Source organism: Microcaecilia unicolor, chromosome 13 (assembly GCF_901765095.1).
Source record: "Microcaecilia unicolor chromosome 13, aMicUni1.1, whole genome shotgun sequence".
NCBI classification, from domain to species: domain Eukaryota; kingdom Metazoa; phylum Chordata; class Amphibia; order Gymnophiona; family Siphonopidae; genus Microcaecilia; species Microcaecilia unicolor.
In genome coordinates this window covers 70710539-70735569 of record NC_044043.1, presented here as the reverse complement: position 1 = coordinate 70735569, position 25031 = coordinate 70710539, and the positions used below count along the sequence as shown (strand labels likewise).

General features: G+C 40.5%; 1 protein-coding gene across 3 annotated transcripts in view; it reads left to right on the top strand.

Moving 5' to 3' along the window:
• Positions 1-25031, top strand: part of DVL1 (dishevelled segment polarity protein 1) — a 180409-nt gene that overhangs the window by 109596 nt on the left and 45782 nt on the right. For all 3 annotated transcript variants that reach the window (XM_030222264.1, XM_030222263.1, XM_030222262.1), the window contains exon 5: positions 16888-17023. In XM_030222264.1, coding sequence (XP_030078124.1) covers positions 16888-17023 — 136 coding nt within the window. The remainder of the gene's footprint in view (positions 1-16887; positions 17024-25031) is intronic.

Genomic DNA, 25031 nt, shown 5'->3' with positions numbered 1-25031 from the left:
AACGTGTAAAAAAGTGAGATCTATGGCATATTCATTTACTGATCTCTGCACAGTATTAATCAATGAAATCTGCAAGGCGGAAATCTGGTCCTTAATTCACATTTATGGTTTGCCTTGTATTACCATTGTTATTTTGGGTGTTATGTTGTCAATATTAATTTTGTTTTGTTCTGAACTTATATAGTTGGTTGAGCTTCTGTTGTAAAGTGCTATGCTTGATTCAACAGAAGAGCGATATATCAAGTATGATAGATAAATAAATTTATCTGTTTTCAGCTTGCATTACTCTTTGGATAGCTTCTCTCATAGAGGTAGTTCCCTTGGCCAGGCGGTATTATAAGGACTCTTTAACTATTAAACACTTCTGCTCTTCTTTTTCTCTTCACTGGGTTGCTCTTAAAATGTAGCAGGCTAAGTTGAAAATGGGTAACCCTTAGTTTTGGATTCTCTACTAGTATGGTTAGCTAATTTCATCCTTGTCCATAGAGAAGCAGAGATGTTTACCTGTATTGGGGTTTCTCCATAGACGGATAAATCAGACACACATGCCCACCCTCTCCCAGAGGAGTTACATCTAGAGCTTCGTCATGGATTGAGGGACTGAGGAGCAGCCACGGTGCAGGAACTTTTATGCATATCTTTCTGAGTTCCAAGGGAGCAGGGTTAGTGTTGGTGCCATCAGATGGTATCACCCACTAGTGTGTCTGATTTTCTTGAACTGTATTCATTGCAATACTTTTCTGCTATTTATTTTTTTGTTACATTTGTACCCCGCGCTTTCCCACTCATGGCAGGCTCAATGCGGTGGGCAATGGAGGGTTAAGTGACTTGCCCAGAGTCACAAGGAGCTGCCTGTGCCGGGAATCGAACTCAGTTCCTCAGTTCCCCAGGACCAAAGCCCACCACCCTAACCACTAGGCCACTCCTCCACTCATTGAATGAGAGTGTATCCCAAGTGTCTTGAAGAACTAGGTCCCTATCAAAGGACTCTTACTCTGTTGTGTGAACAGTGACAGTGCACGAGAAATCATTGCTACCCAGGAACAGTGGTTTCATTTGCAAAGAAAATATCAAGAGGCATCAGTCTGAAGGAGTAGATGCAGGAAATAAAACCCATTGTCATGTTGTGGACCATTGATAATCAGAAGAGTAATAGCTGCCCATCCTGAAAAGATTTTATTCTCAATGAGGAGAGGCCCTCACTCTGATTTTCCCAAGTTCAGAGTTGCAGGAGGGCAGAAGAGAAAAAGGAGTGCATAATGAATCAGGATTATGAAACTTTTCATAACAAATTGATGGGAAGCCTGAGCCCTAGGAAATGCCATGGAGGTTTTCTTCTCTTATCACCTTTCACACTAATTAGCAGTTGATTGGTCTTGAGCACACTGCAGATGAACCGGCATTAAATAGGCTGCATCTGTTGTTAGAGATGAGCAGACATTCCCTACCTCCTGGATGTAGAAAGGGAAGCTGACAAGGTCCCAGGAGACAGGAAACACAAACAGAAGAATGAATCGAGTTCTCATTATAGAGATGGCCCGAAATTTTGGTTCATCTCCTCCTTTGTGTCTTCCATCAGCACAAAGAGCTCTTCAAGGGTGCCTACATTGGAACAGGGGGAGCCTCATTAAGAAACTAATTAAGAAAGGAACTTCCTTCAGCCATGAGAAACTTTGTTGGCGCTGCCTGGTTTCAGAGCAAGATTTGAATGGGAAGGGCTTTCAGTTTTGTTTTGAATAAGAGTACCAAGCACCAAGAGTTTGTATTTTCATAACATTTCAGAACTATGCACACTCGAAAGAGAAAGTTGTTAGATTTAATGGCATTTGTGTTCTAGAGAATGGCTTTGGGCTGAATTGGAGGCCAGTGCTTAGGAAGTGACTCATTATAATGTAGTAACTTAATAGCTGTTGACAGATAAGGTCCTTTTGGCATACCACATCTGCCCATTTGCACCTTGTCTAGTGTTGCCACATATTCACCGTACTCGAGCTCTGATCTTCTTCCAATTCATTTGTCACTGCCCTTTGTATCTGTCCCCACTGAATATGTTATAATAAGTAACTAGTTTGTTCACTGGGTGAATGAATGCAAAGATTTCTGGTTGTGTGGGACACTGATTGATTGGATGATAGGTTGAGTGGCTGAGTGAGTGAGCAGATAAGTGAGATGTGGTGAGTGACTGGAGTGAGCAGGTGACTGAGTGGGATTGGTTCTACAGTTTGACTATGCAACTCTCCTGCTTCATATTCCAGGCCAGTAAAAATGGGTTATCCAGTCCTGGTTTTTCAATTTGATGGGAATCTTGGAGAAAAGCTGTCTGAGGGGAAACTAACTTGAGAATCAGAATAAAGGAAACAAATATAATTTGTGCAAAACATTTGAATTGTTGCTGGAAGGCAACAGGGTCAGGGCTGGCTGTTGTAGCACTCACAGTTCCAGAAGAGTTTCTTCTATCCTAAAGCTAAAAGTGCAACATAAGATGGACTTTGTTAAAGCTTTAGTTTGGGCAAAGTTTCTGCAGTAGTTGTAACGCTGTGAAGAGTTAAAGCTGTGTCGGTTCCCTATTTTAATGTTGTGATTATAAAGAAATACAGTCAACTGCTTCATATATTGGTTTTATGTTTTGAGGTTACATTCTGATTTGAGCTTGCTCTGCTTTTAACCCTGCAGAGACCACCAGCACCCTGCTGCCTTTAGGATCAGCTGAAGCACATGCTTTTTCTGCAATTAAGGTTTGCTCTTGTTCATACTTTGAAGTGCTTTATACCCTCAGGGCGAAACTTTTGTGGTTATGGATAAAAGGGAAGATGAGCACTTCTTAACCTCTCCAGCAATCCCTTATCCTTATCAGCAAGAAAGGTTCAAAGGTTTTTGTTCCAAGGGCATCAGCCAAGAAACAGGATGCTAGAGTGCAGAACCGGGCTGGCAGAGGACCCATATGAATACTGGGGGAAGAAAACTGGACAGGGGCAAATAGAAGAGTTTTAAGAATGACTGGGAGAGAGAAGTTGCCTTACCATTGATTTAAAAAAAAACAAAAACGTTTTTGTAAGTTAATACTATTTCAAAGATAAATTACATAAAAGAAGCAAAAGTTTTCAGTGGAAAGGAAGTTCCAAACTAAGGGGCTCCAATAGTTTAGGATCAGCAATAAGATTAAAAGATATTTCTTTATAAAAAGGCTGGTGAATGCATGGAAAAACTTCCCAAGGGAGGTGATAGAGACAAAAGGAATACAAAAATTAAAAAAGCCTGTGGTAAGCACTCAGAACCCCCTACTTACGAAGAAGCCAGAGATCTACTGCAGTCCTGGCATTGCATCGGTAATGAAATTTGGCAGGTTAAATAGGTCTTATTTTCTTTATTTTTCCATCAGATTCTGTTCACGTGGGTAAAATCTTTCTGCACAAATTCCCTGTGCTCACAGATTTATCTGGACAATAAGAGGGCAATTTTGTACAGGGCACCTAGGCTTGGAGATAGAGAAGGTGCTGATTTTATAAAGAAACAAAGTTGCTTATGCCTGTTTATAAAATACTAGCACAAATCCTGCAGAAATTGTGCATAGATTGAAGGAATGGACATTACGCTTTCCCAAGATCAGATGCAGCAAAAGTGATAGCATATATTTTATAAAATAAGTGTGCAAATCATGACTCCAACTATGTTCTGCATAACTCCTCGTCTGAGCACACCTACTTTAAAAGTATACACCATCTTGTACTGTGCCTACTTTTATGCATGACCTAATTTTAGGAGACGTCTTTTTCCACACAGAAGGGGTCAGGGTGTGCCCAGGGTAGGATTTTTAAAATTGGCCATTTAGCACAATATTTAGCACCAACTGAATATGTGCAAAAAACCCGCAAAACTTTGTTCACCCAAATGGCTATCCTAAACCTAACCACATCTTCAGTGACAACTTGCATACATACGTGTTTGTGTGTTGCTATGTGAGTGTGTCTTTACTGTGTGTCTGTAATAAGGAGAAGAGATGGGAGAGGAAGGCAGTTTGAAAGGTGCAATTTCTACCCTGCTGATGGCAACAGATATTATTAATTGGCAGTACACTGAACAACCGATAAGAAAACTGTATGATTCTTGAAATAGTTTTCACGCTAGAATTGACAAAGAAAATGAAATAAAGGGATAAGGAATTATGAACATCCTCTGTGTTTGTATTTGTGGGGTGTGCAGGTGTTTGTGGGTGTGTAGGTATAGCCCTGTTTTGTGTTGTGTGTTGGACATGTGAGTTAGTGGGGGGGGGGGGGGGTTCCTTGCAAAAGTGGCAAGTGAGGGGGTAGGGTAGTTTGGAGCATGTAGGCGTAATTGTGGGGGCCTATTTGCATATTATTTGCTTAAAGCATTGGGAAGTACATTTTTTGTGTTACATTTCTGTTAAGAAACCACTTGCTGAGCTTTAGCGCAGGGCTGTAATACAAGGTAACTGCATCAGCTCCTCTGTCAGGATGACAGCATCTATCATCCTGTCGTGCAGATAATATGTTTTAATGCTTTAATAGTACTTAATATACTGTGTTTTCCAGCATGTGGATTAACGCGGTTTATAATAAAAGCATATTATAAAATATAAAAGAATTCCATTAAAAGACAGGAAAGAGTCTCATTCGTTCAACAAGATAAAAACAGCTGTGTATCCAAATGAAATGTGGGTCACTCCTGTGCCCTCTGTTACCTGTGGGCTGGAAACCCCTAGTACTGGTTCCCATAGCACTACCTCAGGGCACAAAGCACTAAAGGGCCTTTCATCAGCAGTCAGTGTGAGGGCTGCTGGCTGCATGCAGTGAGACCCTCTCCAGCACCTTGCCAGCAGATTTGCATAGCCTCCAGTCATTGGCTGTCAGGGAGTGATGCAGTTTTGTCTAAAATCAGGGGAGAGGAGGTGGGTGTCCTTTCTAGTCTGTATGTTGGCAGGTATTTCTGAAAGGGATTCTCAAGAGTAAGTACCTTTTTCTTCTTGCACATCTTTATTTTCAGTCATGATTTGCAAAAGTAGCTTATGATACATCTGTTATTTTACTAGCAAAGAGAGCGTTTATTCCAATGACTCTCTTCTGTTGTGGGTTATCAGAGGGAGCAGATCTAGAACAGTACTGGCATGATACGCCCGTCTGAATAAAGTAGTATTGAAATAGAAACACAACTTTGTATATGTGATGTTGGAAGAGGGAGAACCCATGACTGCACAGCTCTTTGAAACAGTTTAAGCTGGGAGAGGTGATGGGGAAGGATTTACCGCTGTACTGCTGTAGGGTTTGTGTCACATGAAAGAAAACCCAAGCTCAGTCATCACTCTGTTTAAATCTAGGGCAGACAACTATGCTTTAGAAAACTTAAACTAGATGGAATGAGAAGAGCTAAACCCTGCAGTATTGGCTGAGAAATCCAAATGTTCAAACCTAAGGACATGCATGGGCCATGGCATCCTAGCAGGAAAAGCAGACCGCATCAGATTTGTAATAATAAATTATAAACACAAAATGGGGAGGGGGGATGGAAGACCCACAGTATAATAAACATCAGTAGTTCTTACCATGTAGAAGTCTAAAAGTATTCAGATACTTGAGAAAATGCTAGCAAATGTAAATTAAAATAATAAGATATGTAACCATTTTAGTACAGAAGGATCTCATCAAAGTGTTTACTGTTATGAAGTGACATAAGAATCATCATTGGGAAATCTGAATTGAAATCCCACAGTCACAGGTTGGAAATAAAAGAAGCCATAGCTATCCTCCACATGGCTTGTTCAGTCAAACGAAACACGCCCTCATCATCTTGTGATAATTTGTCAGTTGTTCTTTGTCTTTTGCAGAGAGATTATGAGGAGTTATTGTATTTGTAACCCTTGTGAGCTAGGTTTAAGTTTTGGTGATAAAGAAAGTGCAGAGCACCCGCAGGTCCATTCGCACACTTGTAGAATAGTAGAAAGGAAAAACAAATTCACAGAAAAACCAGGGCAAGCTCAACATTCTGGGGGTCAGCCATGTGGTGCCTGGAAGTGTGAAATTTGAGAAGGGCCAGCAGTCCCAGGGCACTTTTGGTTTGCAGGATTGTTTTTCAGTGAAATATTTTTCCTTTTAAAAAATGCTGAAAACCGTGGATAAGAGATGTTCTTCTTCCAGATTAAGCAAAGCAAACTGATGTGCTGGGTGGTGGGGTTTTTTTTTTGTACTTTCATGACTTGCTTTTATTGGCAATTTGTACCTGGTTCTTAGATCATTTTTAATTGTGTTTTCAGGGTCTTAGATTTTTCTTGCATGCATTATATGACTTGTGAAATACAGAGGTTGAATGGAGAACAAATCAGTTTTGAAAATAAGTATACATGATTTTGTCATTCCATAGCCATGAACACCGCTGGATGCCCTTTGTCGCTGCCTCCTTTGGATTAGTTAGCAGATGAAGAACATGCAGATACCCCCTCTTCACCCCACATCTGGATTTCCCATTGGAGCCTTGTGTTTTTAGCTGTCAGTTTGTGATCTGCATCACTGCCTTTACTGCACAGAGAGCAAACCTATAGAACACTTGGCAATTCTGAATTTGCATGTTTGCCTCTGGCCAGTTGGAAATTGAAAGTTGCGGAGAGATCCTGGTCTGGAGGAGTAGTCATTCTTGGCTTAGTGAAAAGATTGGTGGGGGTGGTGGAGAACAGAGAGAGGGCAGTTATGGTCACTTCCTCATTTTTGCAATGTTTTGGGAGACGTCTTCCACCGCAACAGGAGCAGCAGCGCTCCAGATGGGGACCCGACCAAGTGAGACGGCCACGTCAGAGATGGTGTCGTAACCTGCTGAGGCCTCTGGGGCCAGTCCGATGCCATCCAGAAGCACCACCCCGTATATATCACTGTAGGTATCAAATAATGGAGAGCTCTGGTAGCCATGTTAGCCCTAGAGATATATAGATTCTTTATAGGCTGCAATGACCTTTTATTAGAGCAACAAAACCTTGCTAAAAGATTTGGGGGGGGGGGGGGGGGGACTTTTGGGAGTTTTCCAGGCCACAAAGGTCCTTCCATGTCTGAAGAACAGCCTGTTGTCATTCTAAGCACTTCCGTACAGAAATATATTTATAAATAAATCTTATGTTCAAATAAAAGGATTCACTGTCTGCAAATAGCATAGGTAACTAAACCAACCCCAAATCTGTTTTATATCTGCTCCCAAAATGATTCTCTCACTTCACCAGTTAGAAAGGTGTAGCTAAGCAGAAGATATGCCCATGGCAACTTGGAACAATACATTTTAAAAATAATATATGATCCACTGAGTGAAAAGGTACCAAAAGTGGGGTTACAAATAAGAGATAAAGGCTATAAACGTTTGGAGAGGTACATTTGGGCAATTTTTATTTTTGAAAGTTTTGTGTACTACAGGGTCAGTAGAATGGGACTATTCAGTTTTGTTCTACAACTACCTAAAGTGGTGTATGTGATTTCTGGGGTTAAGTATTTTTAATTGATAAACGTTTCTCATTTTTTTAAAGACATAATTAGTCTATACATGAGACTGAAATTATGGTGCCTTTTTGCTTAGGGAGTCACATATTTGAATCTGTGTAATTTAGAGGGACGTTTGGAGCAGTTATGACAGTTTGCAGGGTAATAAGCCCTTTTGCTTAACATTAGGTGGTTAAGAGTTGTTGACTTTGCCTTGTCCCTACATCAAGGCAATAAGACCTTGTAAAGCCCTTCTTTTTAGTCATTATTATTGAAGCCCTACTGCTAGATGGAATTGATCCTTTTCATTGAGGTTTTCTTAGATTGAGATTGGGATTTCACGAAAAGCTGTAGAATGAGGAAGCCTTGTTACAAAGAAAGGTGTGTCCTAAGGATGCTGATGAAACATATGTCTTGGCTTAATTTAAACGTATCCTGGAGATGAAGTTAGAAAGGTTCAGGCAGTGCATGATTGGAAAGTGCAAGAATGTCCTCAGGTCTGCACTAGACAAGTTACGTTTCAGTATAGTCAAGAGAATCGGAGCGTTCCAGAGCATCCAGCCCAGCTCCAGTGTTGTCGGGGAGGGGCTTTCCTTTTTATTTATCTTTTGAATTGATTGTCTTTCTGCTGCTGTTGGCCTTCAGCTGAATTGGAGAAAGAGCTGAGAACTGGCATCATGAGCCTTCATTTACAATTATCCAGGGATTTATTTCTCTTGAAGCCCAGTCACTGCAGTGGCAGCCCTTGACAGGGAGTCTTGCACCAGAGCTCCTTCTGGAATCCTATCATAGACCCTGAATCTGGCCACTGTGTGTCACAATTATGAAATAGCTAGGACTCCTCCCCAGTGGGGTTTGTGAATGTTTTCTCCGCAGCATCCCAAGGCAGCCTGGAAAGCAGAGTCTGGGTTTGGTTATGCTGTCATCATTTACCTTTATCTTGTCAATGACCTTGTAAAGTAGCTGGATTTTCCAAAATAGAGAGGGAAACAGAGAAGTTATATGTTTTTACTGCAGACTCTTCCATGTGTTCTGCACTTGGTTAGTCTAATGAGGAGACTGTCAGACACATGGGAAAATAAAACAGCCATGATATAGTACTGTTTGCTCAGTTGTGCAGTATTTTCCAGGACTGATCTGGAAGGAAACCGTATGGCCAGCTTAGGCAGAAGCAATGCCACATCATTCTGCTAACACCCAGCAGTGGATTACCCCAGGCAGGTCTTTTCAGGCAAACTGTTTATTTTTGTGTGTGTAGTACATGCCCTGATTGAAACTACCCCAGCCATTTATTTTACTGTTCAGTTTTACAGACAATAAATGTATTTTTTTGCTGATGAGGAATGTTCAGTGACACATGAGAATTGGTTTGACAGACAAGCTGTTGCAGGCTAGGGCCCCTCATGAATGAGCTTTCAGTCTGGGTGCATTGATTTGGAAATGTTTGCAGCAAAGACGTCTCCAGTGCTGTGTTGTGCAGGGAAAACCTGTGCTTGAGCTGTCTGCTCTTTAACTGCAACACAATGGTTTATTGCTTGGGGTAAAAGGGACACTCTCTCAATTTCTCCCTTTTCCTCATGTCGGCCACGCAAGCCCTGGTTATCTGTTTCCTTCTTTTCACAGAATTTAGGGGACCTTTTGGTTTCCCTTTATCATCTTCTCTTTTCTTACCCCTAACTACTTAGAGCAGTGGCGTAGCCACAGGTGGGCCTGGGTGGGCCGGGGCCCATCCACTTAGGGCTCAGGCCCACCTAACAGCAGCACATATTTAGTGCTAGCTAGTGGAGATCCTAAGCTCCGCCAGCTGAAGACCTCCCCCTGATGGTGCTGAGAACACTGCTGTCCACTTCAGCAGTCTAAGCTTCCTAAACTTCTGATACTGGCCTCATTGCATTGGGAGGGGGGGGGGGGGAGAACACTTGGTGCCCACCCACTTCTTGACTAGGCCCACCCAAAATCTGCTGTCTGGCTACGCCCCTGACTTAGAGTAGGCTCTGGAGGAGCCATGATTCTACAGGCCTTTGATAGCATAAGGGCCACTTTCATCAGTCTCCAGTGCATTGGTAGGTGTGTTATTTTTTTGTTATTGGTGCACTGAATCATCTGATTGTAGAAGTGTGGGCTGACAAATGCAATTGTTACAGATGAATGCTTCGTTTCTTAGTATTCATTTTGAAAATTTATATTTGACAAGCCCTTGATATATTGCAAGGGCCAAATGATTGGCATCAGTGCAGTTCATAAAATAAAAGCAAGATAAGGAGAAAGCAGAAGAGAAAATAAGGGGAAGCAAATTGAGAGATGGAAGAAGAGTTGTGCTGTGTAAGTGTGTTGTGAACACCTCATGGAAAATCCAGGGCTTAATTTGTGTTTTAAAACTGGAGTAAGAGGATTCAGAGTGGATGTCATATGGGAGAGTGCTCCAGAGCTTGAGACCTAAGTAGCTGAAGGCTGTCTTGCAGATGATAGGTAGTATGCTACTGGTATTAGGGAACTTGGTGCTTCCATGGTCTGTACAGCATAGTCACACTATAGGCCCTTTACATTGTAATGGGATAAGGCCAACACAGCACGTCAGCTCCTCTCCCTCCTCCAATTAACCTGGTCCTGGCTGTAGCAGCTCTTCAGGTGTGCGGAACACATCTGGACAAATTTGAGGAAAAACATTAAGCAAACAGAATCTCCATGCAAAAGCTTTTGTCTTGGTTGATGTGGATTAAGGAGCTTGGATAGCTTTTAATTTGAGTGATCATTTGTTTCCTTGTACACAGAGAACAATGGCCATAGGGACCTCTCATATTGCCCAGTAATTATTGCATATTATCTGGAAACTGATGAGGGATGTGGGGAGGATTCATTCAAGGGTTTAGAGAAATTACCTTCAGCCTGAGAAGCTGTGATTAATTCCTGCACCTGAAGAGAAGATTATATCACCTTCTTAATATCCATACATTTCTTGAATAAAAAATAATGATAAAATACAGGATAGACAGCATAACAAAGATTTCTAATTGTGATTAGTGTGCAGACAGTGCAGAAGCTTTGAGGTATTAATTACATAAGGCGAAAGCTTGTTAGTTTAAGCCTCCAACATGCCCCTTTACTTTAATAGACAGACCTAGGACTGACTGACAACACATTCATTTTCTATAGGGGATGAAGCATTTTTTCTTAGCTTTGTAGTCAGATAGTTTGAGCCCCTCTTTCTGCTCTCTCTGCCTCTTCTATTGCCTTCTCACAACTTCTCATGCACCTATGTGGCTGAAAAGCCTATCGAAGGGAGAAAAGAATATTTTAAAGCCTAGCCAAGTGTCTCAAGTAGAAGACAAATCCTCTGAGACCCTCACCAAGGCCCCCACCAACCTACACTCATGTTTCCTCTTCCCCCGAGAAGATATAACCAGGGTTAAAACTCTCCTGAATTAGCTTCTTCTGTGAACACCCATCTGTTTACATGGACAGCGGACACCGGAACACTGCTCCACAGAATATTATTACTGGCTGGGAAAGGAATGCTATCGATCAATCAGCACAAGATTTGTAGCAGTGTGACACTTCTCATTGACTTTACCCAGATTTGTTCAAATACATGTGACACTGTGCATGTTGACATAGTCCTGGTCTCCAAAGCTTAGGTATGGCATTTACAGGTAGCTTTACTTATTTTACAGAATGGATAAAAAAAAATCCTTTGCAAATGCACAAATATCTACCTGTGGTAATGGATAAGTGGGAATTAGCCAAAGGGCAGCTCTGATGCTCACCTTTGCATTAAAGAAAAAAAATCTCCACTTAAGGGAAAGGGAAATGAGACTTGATATACCGCCTTTCTGAGTTTTTTTGCAACTACATTCAAAGCGGTTTACATATATTCAGGTACTTATTTTGTACCAGGGGCTATGGAGGGTTAAGTGACTTGCCCAGAGTCACAAGGAGCTGCAGTGGGAATCGAACTCAGTTCCCCAGGCTCTCAAAGTCCACTGCACTAACCACTAGGCTACTCCTCTACTTTAAAACCTTCCAGTGGAACTTTATTTCACCAGTCTCTGAAAAGAATTACGTTTATTTTGGTTCAGACCGCTTTTCAGATCATATTAATTTTCTGTTTGAGAAATTTATTAAGTTCTAGTTTGGGTGCTAGTATGATCTCTTCTCACCAAGGATTCCAGAGACCTGGATTTAAGTGCCACTTCCAGGCCTTCAGGTACAGGATGAGCCAGTTCTTCTTTTAAGCAAAATTGCAACTACAAAGCATATGTGGCGGAACAACATCAAGGTTGGCTAGTTTTTATTTATTTTATTGCACTTGTATCCCACATTCCCCCACCTATTTGCAGGCTCAATGTGGCTTACATAGATTTGTTGACATTGTCATTTCAGGATATCAGATACAGTTAGTAATGTGTAGCGATCAAGTAAGAGAAGAGAGAAGAAGGAAGAGAGTGATTGGGATAGTTACAGAACGTGGGCGTTCATAATTGAGCGGGTTGGTGAGGTGACTTAGTGAGATTGTAGGCCTTGTTGAAGAATAATGTTTTCAGAGATTTTTGAAAGATAGTTGTTTCGTTGATTGCTTTCAAGTCTGTGGGTAATGTATTCCATATCTGCGTGCTCATGTAAGAGAAGGTAGTGGCATGCATCAGCTTGTATTTAAGTCCTTTGCAGCTGGGGTAGTGCAAGTTGAGAAATTTGCGGGATGATCTTGTGGCGTTTCTGGACGGTAGGTCCACTAGGTTTAGCATGTAGATTGGGGCATCTGCATGAATGATTTTGTGTATAATCGTGCAGATCTTGAATGCAATGCGTTCCTTAAGTGGAAGCCAGTGAAGTTTCTTTCTTAGGAGTTTTGCGCTTTCATATTTCGTTTTTCCAAATATGAGTCTGGTGGCCGTATTCTGGGCAGTTTGGAGTTTTTTGATTGTCTGCATCCGACGTTTAGTGAATTGCAGTAGTCCAGATGACTTATTACCATTGACTGTACCAGGGTACGGAAGATGTATCTCGGGAAGAAAGGTTTTACTCTTTTAAGTTTCCACATGGTGTAGAACATCTTTTTCTTCGTGTTTTTCACGTGGGTATCAAGATTGAGGTTTCGATCAATGGTGACTCCTAGAATTTTCAGGTTTTGTGAGACAGGAAGGGAACAGTATGGTGTGATTATGGTGGTGAAGTTTTTTGTGTTGTGTTGTGAGGTGAGTACCAGACGTGTTTTTTCTGTGTTAAGTTTTAGTTGGAATGCATCTGCCCAAGTGTGCATTATTTGGAGGCTTTGGTTGATCTAGTTACTGTTAACCTGTTGTGTGACCCCAATGCCTCCTTTTCACTTCCTCTAATTGAATGCTAATAATTGTGCCATTCCATCTGCTCCCTATTTAGATATCTTTGGGTAATGAGCTAGTCTGTGCAGCTGTGTACTCCAGTGGTGGTTTTTAACCCAGTCCTCGGGACACACCTAGCCAGTCAGGGTTTTCAAGATACCCACAATGAATATATGAGATTTTGCATACAGTGCCGGTAGTGCATACAAATTTATCTCATGCATGTTCATTATGGATATCCTGAGAATTTGACTGGCTGAATATGTCCCAATGACTGGGTTGATGAAGAACCCCTGTTCTAAAGTGCTGTGATTCCACGTTGCACAATCTATTTTTTTTTTTTGCTTTGGGTTACATTTGCTGTGGTTTTTTGCCATTTCAGTGGCTATGTCTAGAAGATGTAAACAGAGGTGATACTTCAAAGTGAGCCGTCTGTACCTGGGGGAATCACTAGGGAACACTTAAAACATTTTTGCCCTTTGAAGTCTTCTAGTTTATTCTGTTCCGGATGTCTTATCAGTTCAGTGTTTTCCAACATGCCTGACAGGTTTAAGGGTCTCTTGAATGCTGGTGAGTGCAACCTACTGAGGCTAAACGGAGGATAACATTTACCCTATGACTAAAGGCTTTCTGTTTGACCACAAATAAAAAATATATACATTTTAGGCTAAAGCACTAAAAACATTTATAACAGGAAAGCAAAAGTTCTATTTGGGTTTAGAAACACATTTGATGCATCTTTTCTATTATAGTATTTTTAGTGGCTTGGTCTAAAATACGTATATGTATTTTTAATTAAAGATCTCTTAATGTCTATTTTTGTTTATCAATAATTAGTTTGGACACACTGTTACATTATTTCTTTGGTACAAACTGTAAAATGACAACTGCAGGGAGCCTTTGCTGAGCAAGTGGTTATGGGTTCCTTAAGGATCTAATGGTGACATATTACAGCCACTAGCTTGACTAGACTAGCTTGAGTGTTTAGTCTGCCACACAATTCTGGGAGTTATCTCTTGGATTCGGTACTGCTGAATGTGTACGCGAGAATCGTTGCTTTATGATAGGTCCAAAAATCTGGAAAAGCAACACCAACAAGTTCTTTAGGGTTTTTCAGGGTTTTCAAAGCTATTTTGAGACTTTGGAAGGGTGTTTTTTTTTTACGTGATTATTAATGGACACCTGTAAACCAACTTTCTTTTGTACCCATATGAGCCCCATAATGTGTCCATATCTCAGTGTTTTCCATCTTGTTGTACCATATGCCTGGAACAGCCTACTTGAATTGGATGCATCATGCTCTATCTGTGGTTATGTTCAACTCTAGCCTTAAACCCCACTATCTAAAGTCCTGGTTCTCATTGAATTTATGCAGTTGACTTTAAAGGTAACCAGATAAATTGTAGGATTTGAAAATTCAGGGCCAATGACCTTATCATTTTTGTCAGGACAACTCGATGCCTGCCAGACATTATCTGGTTGAAAGTGAGAGGGTTTGAAGATGTACCACGTGCATAGTTTAAAGTTATCTAGGTAGCACTAAATATTCCGTGAACTACACAAATAGCTGCCAGATTGCTTTATCTAGTTAAGATTAGGACCACATATTTACCAGTCAACTTAATCTCACAAATCATTTGAAAATCCGCTGAAAGTTAACATGTTAACTGCTAAATATTGACCATGTTGTTTTTAACCACATTTACCAAAATAAATGCATTTCCTGAGATCTCTTATTTCTGTGTGTCTTGACTGGGCTGAAGCTCTGTGGAAGCAAGGATTGTGTCTTTTGTGTATAGCATTGCATGTGTCTAGAAGCACTATAGAACTGTTATTGTAATACTCTCACTGCAAAGCAGTATAAGACATTCCAGCCTTTAGTATGAGCTGAACTGTCCACCTGAACAGGTGAGAGGATGTACAAGACTTGGAGTTTTTCTGGTACACACTTTGCTATATTAGCACACAATCACAACTCTATCCAAGTATTTCACATATACCTGGTCAAGAGAATACATTTCTTGTAGCTCATAGTACCATGGTACTTGTTGGCAGATAATGATTAATTTGGGCCATGCTGTCTGCCCTGTTAATCCTATTTATTGAGTCACTACAGACTCTACTTGAACTCCAGTCATTTTTCCCCCTCCCTTCTACCAGCCTTTCTACTTGTCTCATGCTGACTTGAATTATGGCCATCATATTGGTGGCTACCTTTGGCGATTCCAGGTATCTATAAGTAAAATACTTTCTTTTCATACTTCCTCTAGATTTCCCTCCTCCAAGTGCATAAAGATGCTCTTTGTTCTTTGAGTTCTTTTTCTGTTAAAAGTGCCAACATTTTGTGCTCTCTGAAAGCCTAGTGGAATATTTCTATTGTATGCATTCTGTCTTGTAGAGAATATATTTTGAATTCCTTAAGCTTCTGTGCATTGGGGTTGAATTTAAGCTTATTGTATGAATATACCACAGAAAGGAAGGAAAGCACTAACGTTTGTTTGCAGATCAGCTGGAATGCAGAAAGAAAGAATTGAAGACTTTCCAGTAAAGAAAACAAGAAACTATTACCAGACAAAAATACTGTTTTCTTTTTCCAGGAGTTCTGACAAGTCAAGTCAATGGACATTGTCCCGGGCTTGCTGTTTGCTTGAGAGAAAATGACTGTAAACCTGCATCCTGTCTATATATGTCCATCAGCCTTAGGAACAATGGATGCTTTTGCTTTTCCTTCACTTGATCCAGACTCAAGTGATGCCACACCTTGGCGTTTCCTTGCAGCATCTGAGCTGATCCTTTGCAAAGTTTGATGGTTTTTCTAAAGGTGCTAGAAACAAGCTTTAAGAGTGGTCTCTTCAGGTCAGCATCTGCTATGAAGAAGTGTGATCTTTCTGATCTCGAAACTTAGCTACCACAACATCTTTGGATCATTTTTATGTTGTGCCAATAAAGGTGTAGGCCTACAAGGGTTTTGGTTTCTCTTGCAGCTCTCACAAAAGAGCTTTAGAGGTATAGGATAGATCTAAAACCAAAAGAAGGTAGGTATTTGCCTAGTGGTCTGGGCAGGGAATCTCCCGTTAGTGAGAATCTCTTGACATATGGTACTAGACAGGCAGGTTTATTATTGGTATTTCAAGTGACCCAAAAAATTCTGACACACAGAATAAATACTCATTATTGGTCATCACACTGGAGATGGGGTAAAGCTAAATCTGACCAGTAACTCTGAAAGTGCCTACCATGATGGCAGAATCTGTTGCCTCTGGTCTTTCAGACAGTAGGCCAATACTGTCATTCTGAGGAGGGAATAAATATATAGGTGATTGATTTAGATACGAAGGCAAAAGAGCTATCATAGTGCAGGGCTGGATGTGGTAATGTAAAAATTACATTTAGTTGCATGTGAAACTCCATATTGGCAGCATACTTTACTAATGCAACATCTTTTTTTAACTTTAATGTTCTATTGGGTGAACTGCTGTTAATGCCCAAGTGCTGTGCATTTATTTATGGTGTTAACGTTATGAAAGGGCATTATAGTATTCTAGGGTTCCTCTCGTGAGGTATGTCTGAATCTAATAATCTTTCTTATTTTGGAGAGAGAGGTAAGCTGACTATGACTTCATCTGTATTCTTTTGCTTGTATTTTTTACAAGGTTTCAACAGCTTGTGTTCCATGCTGGAGCCAAGATACCTAAAATATGATGTTTATGATATAATGTATTACTGCGTGGGCACAGTATTACAGTTGCATTGCTGGAGTATTCCATCAGACAAACAGCATGCTGCATTTCAAAATTTTATTTTCTGATAATAGATTTTTCCATTTGGCTCCAGGTCATCTGGACAGACTTAAGCTAGTCCTGGTTTTCTCTGATTGCATGAGTGGACTTGTAGTCCAAACGTCTCTTAAGAAAAACTGTTCCATTGACATGGAGTTGGTGGCTTATTCTGCCCATCATAAAGCTGTGTCATACAGTACATGTATGTCCAAACCCAGAATCTCCTGTTATGTTTTTTGTCAGTGTTTATTAGGTATTCATCCCCAGTACTGGAAAACCCTCTCTCAGGAAATCTCACCCACATCTCCTCCTTTATCTCCTCAGTCCCTCGGATCAATGGACACCCCAAGCTGGATAGACATCGGGACCTGGCGGTTTATGACAGTTCCTCCACAGTGATGAGCAGTGAGCTGGAATCCAGCAGCTTCATCGACTCTGATGAGGATGATCGGACCAGCAGGTGGGGAAACTGAAGAATTACATCCCAGGGTCATTAATTATATTGGGCAGAATGTGTTGTGGTTGGAATGCAAGGCTTATCTTGCTCTAGTGAAGAATACAACTTTGTTTATTATATGTGACATCTGGCCTTCAGCACCTTCACCTGTCAATGATGTGTTTAATTATTCTTTTCCATTTTGTTTTGTTGATATACGCAGATATAAATTAAGGATCAGGTCTTCAGTTTGCAACATTCACTTATGTCTCTAGCCCTCTAGATAGAGCTGAATACAAATGGTATTTCATATACCTAAGTCTAGTTCCTGCTCAGGGTGAAAATCAGTCCAACATTTTGCCAGAAAATAGTTGAATGTTCTTGATAATTGAAGTTTAGGATGTATACACTTTAGTATGTTTTGTCAGCTTAATTACTGAATGTTGAAGTTCATATACATGTATAACATGCTAACACATTAATAAAAAACTGTTGAACTATAAAAAAGAGCACTTAAAGGGTAATATTCAGCCTGCAGTGGTCAGCAGTTTTTTAAATGTTAGATATTTAGCCCTGGGCTATACTTGGATGCCAGCAGCCATTGGCACTTACCTAGTTATTGCCAATATTCAGACTAGTACCTGGTTAAACTTAGGACAGTCCTTTTGCTGACCTAACTTTATCCACATAGTTAACCAGTTAGCAAACTGAATATTGCCACTAACCAGGTAACTCCTGGCCCCACTCTAGCCCTCCCTAGCACTATCCAGGTAATGCTGCTGAAAATTACCAGTTGCCCCTGGTGAGCACTTACTCAGATAGAATACACTCCTATCTGATAAGTAACGCTGAGTGTTGACCCTGAAATTTGTAAACCACTTTGGTGCCTTCAGGAATTACATCACACACCTACTCTTGGTAAGGAGCCTTGTGTTCTGAATGCCACATTTTATTTATTTATTTAGATTTTGCTCACACCTTTTTCAGTAGTAGCTCAAGGTGAGTTACATTCAGGTACACTGGCTATTTCTCTGTCCCAGGAGGGCTCACAATCTAAGTTTGTACCTGAGGCAATGGAAGGTTAAGTGACTTCCCACGATCACAAGGAGCAGCAGTGGGATTTGAACCGGCCACCTCTGGATTATAAGACCGGTGCTCTAACCACTAGGCCATGCTATTGGGATGTACTTTCCATGAGTGTTCATAGGTTAGTCTTCCTGTCTGGCTTTTCTTGGGGTTGAGTCTGTTGTTTCTGTTGTAAGCCCAGAGAATGGTTTCCAAGGCAGTCATGTATTTAGCTGCATGGAAATGGAGGTCACAAGAATCCCTCAGAGATGAAAAGTTGCTGCAGGATTCCTGCAGGAGTATAGTCAAAATCACTGGTGATGCCAGAATGAAACTTGGAATGCAATGAGTGGGGCATTTGGAGCACCAGAATGAGGCAGCCAGAATACCAAACTGAGACTTGGAACACTCATTGGTTGAATAGTGAATACCACCCAAAAAGCTGCAGGAGGCTATTGGGGTCAGGAGGAAATAGAGGGCTGTGAGCAAGTAATAGCATCGACTCCAGTGGGAATGGGGGAGATTAATTGCGGGGATGGGTGGGAATGGAATGGATCTTAGTGGATATGAGTGGGTATGGGTTAGATTGCAGTGGGGATGGGTGAAATTTCTGACCCCCTGCAACTCTCTATCATGTTTGTGTTGGGACAGGATTAGAATTGTCCAGAGCCTTTCTATTATCACATGCCAGATTCCAGTGGAATTCTAGCATGTTTTTTGAAAAGAAATCTATTCCGTGATCAAGAAATGTGACCTGAAGACATATTGGAAATAGATGCAGAAACCAGCTTCTCACTAGGCTTGCAGACAAGGTATTTGGCATATAGAGGCATTACGTGCCAGGACAGCAAGGATTTTCAGCAGCATTGTCAATATAGCCACTGCTAAAAATGTTAAAAGTCCTTTTGGCCTATGTAAATTTAGGTATTTACAGCTAATTAGAGGTTTTTTGAGAATACAGAAAAATCAGTATTTATCAGTGTTTTTATGTCACAGGTACTATTGTTCAATACCTTTTCCAGAGATATCAATATGTATGCTTGTGTCAGGAATTATCAGTGCAGAGAAGGCACAAAAGCTGAATGAAGGATACAACGCAAGATAAGGGGAAGTGATATTTTTCTGATGTTCAGCCACTAAACACCTGTTTTGACTTTTTGTTTGCATCAGGGGTCTTTTATTGGTGTTTATTGGCTGAAACCTATAATTAGAAGCAGTAGTTACAAGCCATTGCAGCGCATCTCAACAAATAGTTTTTGTTCTGCTTGTACTTGTAAGTATTTCTGTCATAGAACCAAAGGGGTCTCTGATCACTTTCCCTTACAAACCTGTATTAAGGAGATGAGCTTTATTCTGCCCAAGAAAGAGAAAAGCATTACCACTTGCTACGAGAATTCATGGGCTTTAAGAAAAATACCCCCGGAAATGCTCTTGCATACGTTTACACCTACCCAAGTGGGCAGATAATTTTTTGAAGGGAAAATGTATGTATGTTTGAGAATTCAAAAGTCTGCGCTTCTACTCAAACTACACTGGCTACCTATAAGTTCACGCATTACTTTCAAATTATGTGCATTCACCCACCAAATAATTTATAGTTCATTCCCATCTTACATGCAGAATCTTATAGAGCTATCAACACGCAATGCTAAAAAATCATCCAGAGACTTCCTTGTATTACACTTCCCTCAATATAATATAATCAAATATAAAACTATCCACAATGCTGGATTTTCATATCAAAGTACAACCAGATAGAACTCTTTGCCTAAACAACGCCGTCAAACTGAAGACTATCTCATATTTCAATATTGAGTAGAGAGGTGTGGTAGCCGTGTTAGTCCACTTTTAAAGGTAATCAATAGAAATAAAACAAAATAAAACATGAAAAAGAAAATAAGATGATACCTTTTTTATTGGACATAACTTAGTACATTTCTTGATTAGCTTTCGAAGGTTGCCCTTCTTCGTCAGAAGAAAAATCACTTGATAAGATCGATCTCTAACAATAGAAATAACTAACCCTCTAACTAAACTTGCAATATCAACAACTCTGTCCATATTCACATTCTATTCTATGTATTACAAACATGTTATATACAGGATTTCATGTTGTTATTAGTAATTTTGTGTATATATATATATATATATATATATATATATATATATATATATATATATATATATATATATATATATATATATATATATATACAGTGCACTCCATTTAAGTGCATGTTGGATAAGCGCATGCTCTGTTTAACTGCATGCCATACTTCGGTCCCGTTTTTGGCGCCATCAATTTCTATGAGGACAAACTTCGGTTTAGCACACTACTGATAAGTGCAAGATTCGCTTATATGCATGGTTTAAGACCGCTCCCCTGCAGGAAAGACTCCGCATAAGCGCACACACGGAATATGGAAGCCGATTGGCATGTGACAAAGGGGCGATAAATTTGAAATCTCGTTGGTTAACTGCCACAGGCAGAATAAGTGAAAGAAAGCTGTTAGAGTGTACACTGGAGTCATCGTTGTGATCGCGCAACTGCAAGACTTTAACACTGGCTGAACGAATAGAAGAGCTTAAAAAATTAGAAAACAAACAAAGTCAAGCATCTATTGCTAAAGAATATGGTGTCAATCCCAGTCAAATTTCACGTATCTTGAAGCAGAAAGATCAGCTTCTGGAAGACTGGCAAAACAATACAAATCCACACTGGAAACGAAAACGGGCGGGAAAAGCCGAGGAAGTAGAAGATGCTCTTCTTCGGTGGTTTTCTCAAGTCAGGAGCAGACAGTTTCCTCTCAGTGGTCCACTGTTTATGGAGAAAGCTAATCAGCTAGCTATAAGTCTTGGACTAACTGAATTCAGAGCCACTGTTGGATGGTTGGAAAGATGGAAGGAGAGGAACAACATAAAATTCAAGAAACAGCATGGTGAAAAACAAGACGCTGATGACTTTGGTGCTGAAAATTGGGTTGTTTCAGTTCTTCCTACCATCTTGAACGAGTTTGCAGCTCGTGACAATGTCAATGCTGACGAAAACAGTCTCTACTGGCGAGCGATTCCTTGCATTCAACACTTGCATTCAAACAAGCCGAAACTACAAGAAGTAAAACGTCGAAGGACCGACTGACGATCCTCCTTTGCTGCAATATGGATGGGAGTGAGAAGTTGGAACCACTCGTCATTGGAAAGAGCAAACAGCCCCGTTGCTTCAAGAATGTTAAGTGACTTCCTGTGTCATACGAGGCTAACGCAAATTCATGGATGACTGGGGAAATTTGGAAGCAGTGGCTAAAGAAGTTAGACACTAGAATGTGGGCAGAAAAGTGTCAGATTTTGTTGCTTTGTGATAATTGTGCTGCACACAGTGATGCTGTCAGGCTGTCTAATGTCAAGGTGGTCTTCCTGCCACCAAACACTACCTCTCTGGTCCAACCTATGGATCAGGGCATAATAGCCAATTTCATAAAACATTATCGGGCTCTTGTGCTACGTCGTCTGATGAGAGTAAAGGATGCCAGCCTGTGTGCAGGGATGGAGAGAGATGCCAGTAAGCAGGCAAGGGGGAGAAGGACAGAGATGGCAGACCACGGGGGCAGGGCCCATAAGATTGTTTGCCCCATGCCCGACTTTGTCTTTTGGTTGCCCTGGTACACAAACGTAGGTACTCAGAAAATATAGCAATTACTTTTATGTTTCCATGTGTAATGCTTGTTCTACGTGTAGAAAAGGGCTCTTATAAAATTGCTTGGCCATATATGCGCATAAAATATAGGTGACTGGAAAGAGGGCACTCAATTTCATTTTTATTACTCTTCAAAAACACCCAATTGCCAGAAAAATAAACTAAAATTGGAATTTATCAACACTTGGGATGAGAATCCCTATTTATAAAATATACACGTGTTTCAGTTTGTAACTGGCATAGGCACATAGGTGCCTTTATAAATGTTTCACCAGGTGTCCTGTTTAAAAATCAAGCCCATTATGAGAGCAGTTCTGTAACAGGACACCTATAATTAGGCGCCCAGAGAACTGGCAGGAACTATTTTATAAAGGAATGTAGGTGCCTACATTCCTCTATAGAATATTAGCTTAATCGCATATATATAGGTTAAAAGTTAGGCATGAGGACTTACACCAGCCATAAAGTTTATGTAAGTGCCGTAGATATGCACTTAACTTAAAATATGTACATCTCCCTTTGCAAATATGCACCATGAGCTCCTTGACTAAGTTACGGTGGCCTTAGCACACCCTTACAGGTTTTTCCTGTGCACTAAGGTCATTTTTGCTGCAGCTGTAAAGTGGCCATTTTTCCATTATTTCTATTAGCACATGGCCATTAACACAATTAGCGTGTGATTGCTTAAGACACCTATTTTCTAGGTGGTAAGGGCTCATGTACTAATCTTGTGGTAATCAGCATGCAGTAATATCGCTGCACTAACTGATCAGTGCAGAAATGCCCACTCTCCGCCCCCTGATATGCTCCCTCTGCAGAAAATATTTAAAGAATTTTTAGCATTCAGTTTATGCGCACAGATCTCACACTTGCCACAGAACACCTGAGCGCATCCTGCCGTAAGCCCTTTAAAGCTGTGATAAGCTTGCATTCTATATAAATTTAGCACGTGTTTACAGAATAGCACTTAGGTGGAATTTTGGCAGTTAAATGCATATGTGCTTGCATATGCACATAAATTTCATATGTTATAGAATTACTCCCAATGTGCATACTTTCACTTGCATACAATAGTGGTAAGTTTCAAAAAGATAATTTCCATGCATGGGGGTGAATTCTATAAATGGCACTTAAAGCAACCCCCTCCCCTAAGCAGTATTCTATAAACCATGCCTAAAGTTTGGCGCGGTTTATAAAATAATGCTTAACGGAGAGGTTGCGCATAAATTTAGGTGCCGCCATTTGCACCAACGAAAATGTGGTGCAAATGCCCATACCTAAATATATGCGCAGAACACCCATATTCTGTAATTATGTATGTAACTCAAAACTATGCCTTCGATCCGCCCTGAAACACCCATAACCCTTGCCTTTTCAGGCCGCGTTTAAATTTTAGGTGCAGATCCTGTTCCTAAGTTTACATGCATAAGTCTCAAATCTAATTAGTGTCACTAATTGGCTTGTTTTCTATTAAATAAGATCTAAATCTGTGTGCACAATTTTTGGCGACTTTTATAGAATCAGGGGGATGGTGGGTAATTTTGTCAAGCTTTTATCACATGGAAAATATTTTACACGTAGAAAATGGCTCTTTTAAAATTGCACAGGCGTATATGTACGTAAAAGGTAGGCACACTGAAAGATTGCACCTACTTTTTATATGATCTGCATATAGGTGTTCCTAGTTTGGATGTTGCTGGGTGGACTTGCAGTGCATGTATGTATTTTATAAAATATATATGTATACAGGTATAGGGTGCACGCACACTTTGGGGTAAGTGTAAATTTGTGAGAGAATTGTGTGCTGCTAGGGTCATTGTAGAAGTCTGTTTAACAAAATAGTCATGAAATAGGTAGTGTTTTGAAAAAAATGTTTGGGGTGTTCGGTTTATACAATTATTCCAGTAAAGTTCTCTTTTATCAATGGAAATTGCTTTGAAAATGATCTTTTAAGTGCCCCCACAATTTACTTTCTTGAACCTTGATTTCATATAATCACTTCAGGGCCAGCTGGTATGGGGTGAGTCTCACTCTATCATGTATTTTCTATCTTTTCATCCTCTCTTTCACTCCAGAATTCCTGAGACTGAATCTGAGTATGGTGACCTTAAACAGATGTATTTGGGGCGAGGGGACAAGCCAAAATGAACATTTCCAAACACCATGCCAACCCCCACATCACAGCCTCCACCACTACCTTTAAAATAGCTAAAAAAGATAGTACAAGAGAAAGTACCAAGGACCTTCAAATGCATAAAGAAACCTCTGGCCAGTTCCAACTACCCACTAAAACTACCATTAAAATGATTTCATAGTCTCATTCAATCACTTCTTCCATATGTGAGTGGAGTTTGGAATCTGTACAACATAGGACAGAGTCTCATTTTAAACCCTATACCTCCAGTTTTGTAACACAGTCCGTATTCCCTAACAATAGAACTAGCACGTGTCCCCTTGCAACTTGCATGGCAAACCTCAGGAGGTGCATTTTATTTATGTAAAATGTTTATACGCTGTTTACCTTGTCTTCTAAACAAGACCTGAATATTTATCTTCCAATTGCTTGTAAGTGGGTAGCTGTGCATATGAAGAAGAGCCTGTAAGAGGGGGAGATGTGGGGTGTGCAGAGGGATCTGTGTGTGTGTGTGTGTGCATTGGATGTGTTACAGAATAATTCACTTTTTTTTGCACTCCCTTCCCTCTGTCTGATCTCTCTCAGCCTCATACTCCCCCACTGCAACTTTCAGGCACTTTCTTTCCCACTCCATGGCTCCATTCATCCCCACCCTCCTGTCTCTCTCCATCTCCACTCTCCCCTTACTGCACTCACCCCTATGTTCTGTCCCCACCTGCTATCTTTTTCACCCCCATGTACTTTCCTCTTCACTCAGATGCATCTCCCTTACCTAGGTCTGCTTCCAGCTGCTCAGCAGACAGCTCAGCAAGCACCCAGAGGGATACTTAGAGCTGTGCTCACTGGTTCTGGGATGCTTGACAGCTTTTCTGTTTTTCCAGAGCTTCAGACCAGTTCAGCAATTGATTCTGGGGATGCTCCTTATTTCTTGGCAGCTTAATTGGCTGTCTAGCTTGCCCTATCCACAAGCCAGCTCTGAATTTCTTCCAGAGTCTTGCTGGTGATTGAGGACATGGTTTTTGTTTTTTTTTTGGTCAGTCTTCATGTGGAAATGAAAGAAGAGTGCATAAGATAAACAAAAAAGTTCTAGAATAGTCAAAAGAAAAAATATTGCAGAGCTAATTTTTCCACTGTTTAAA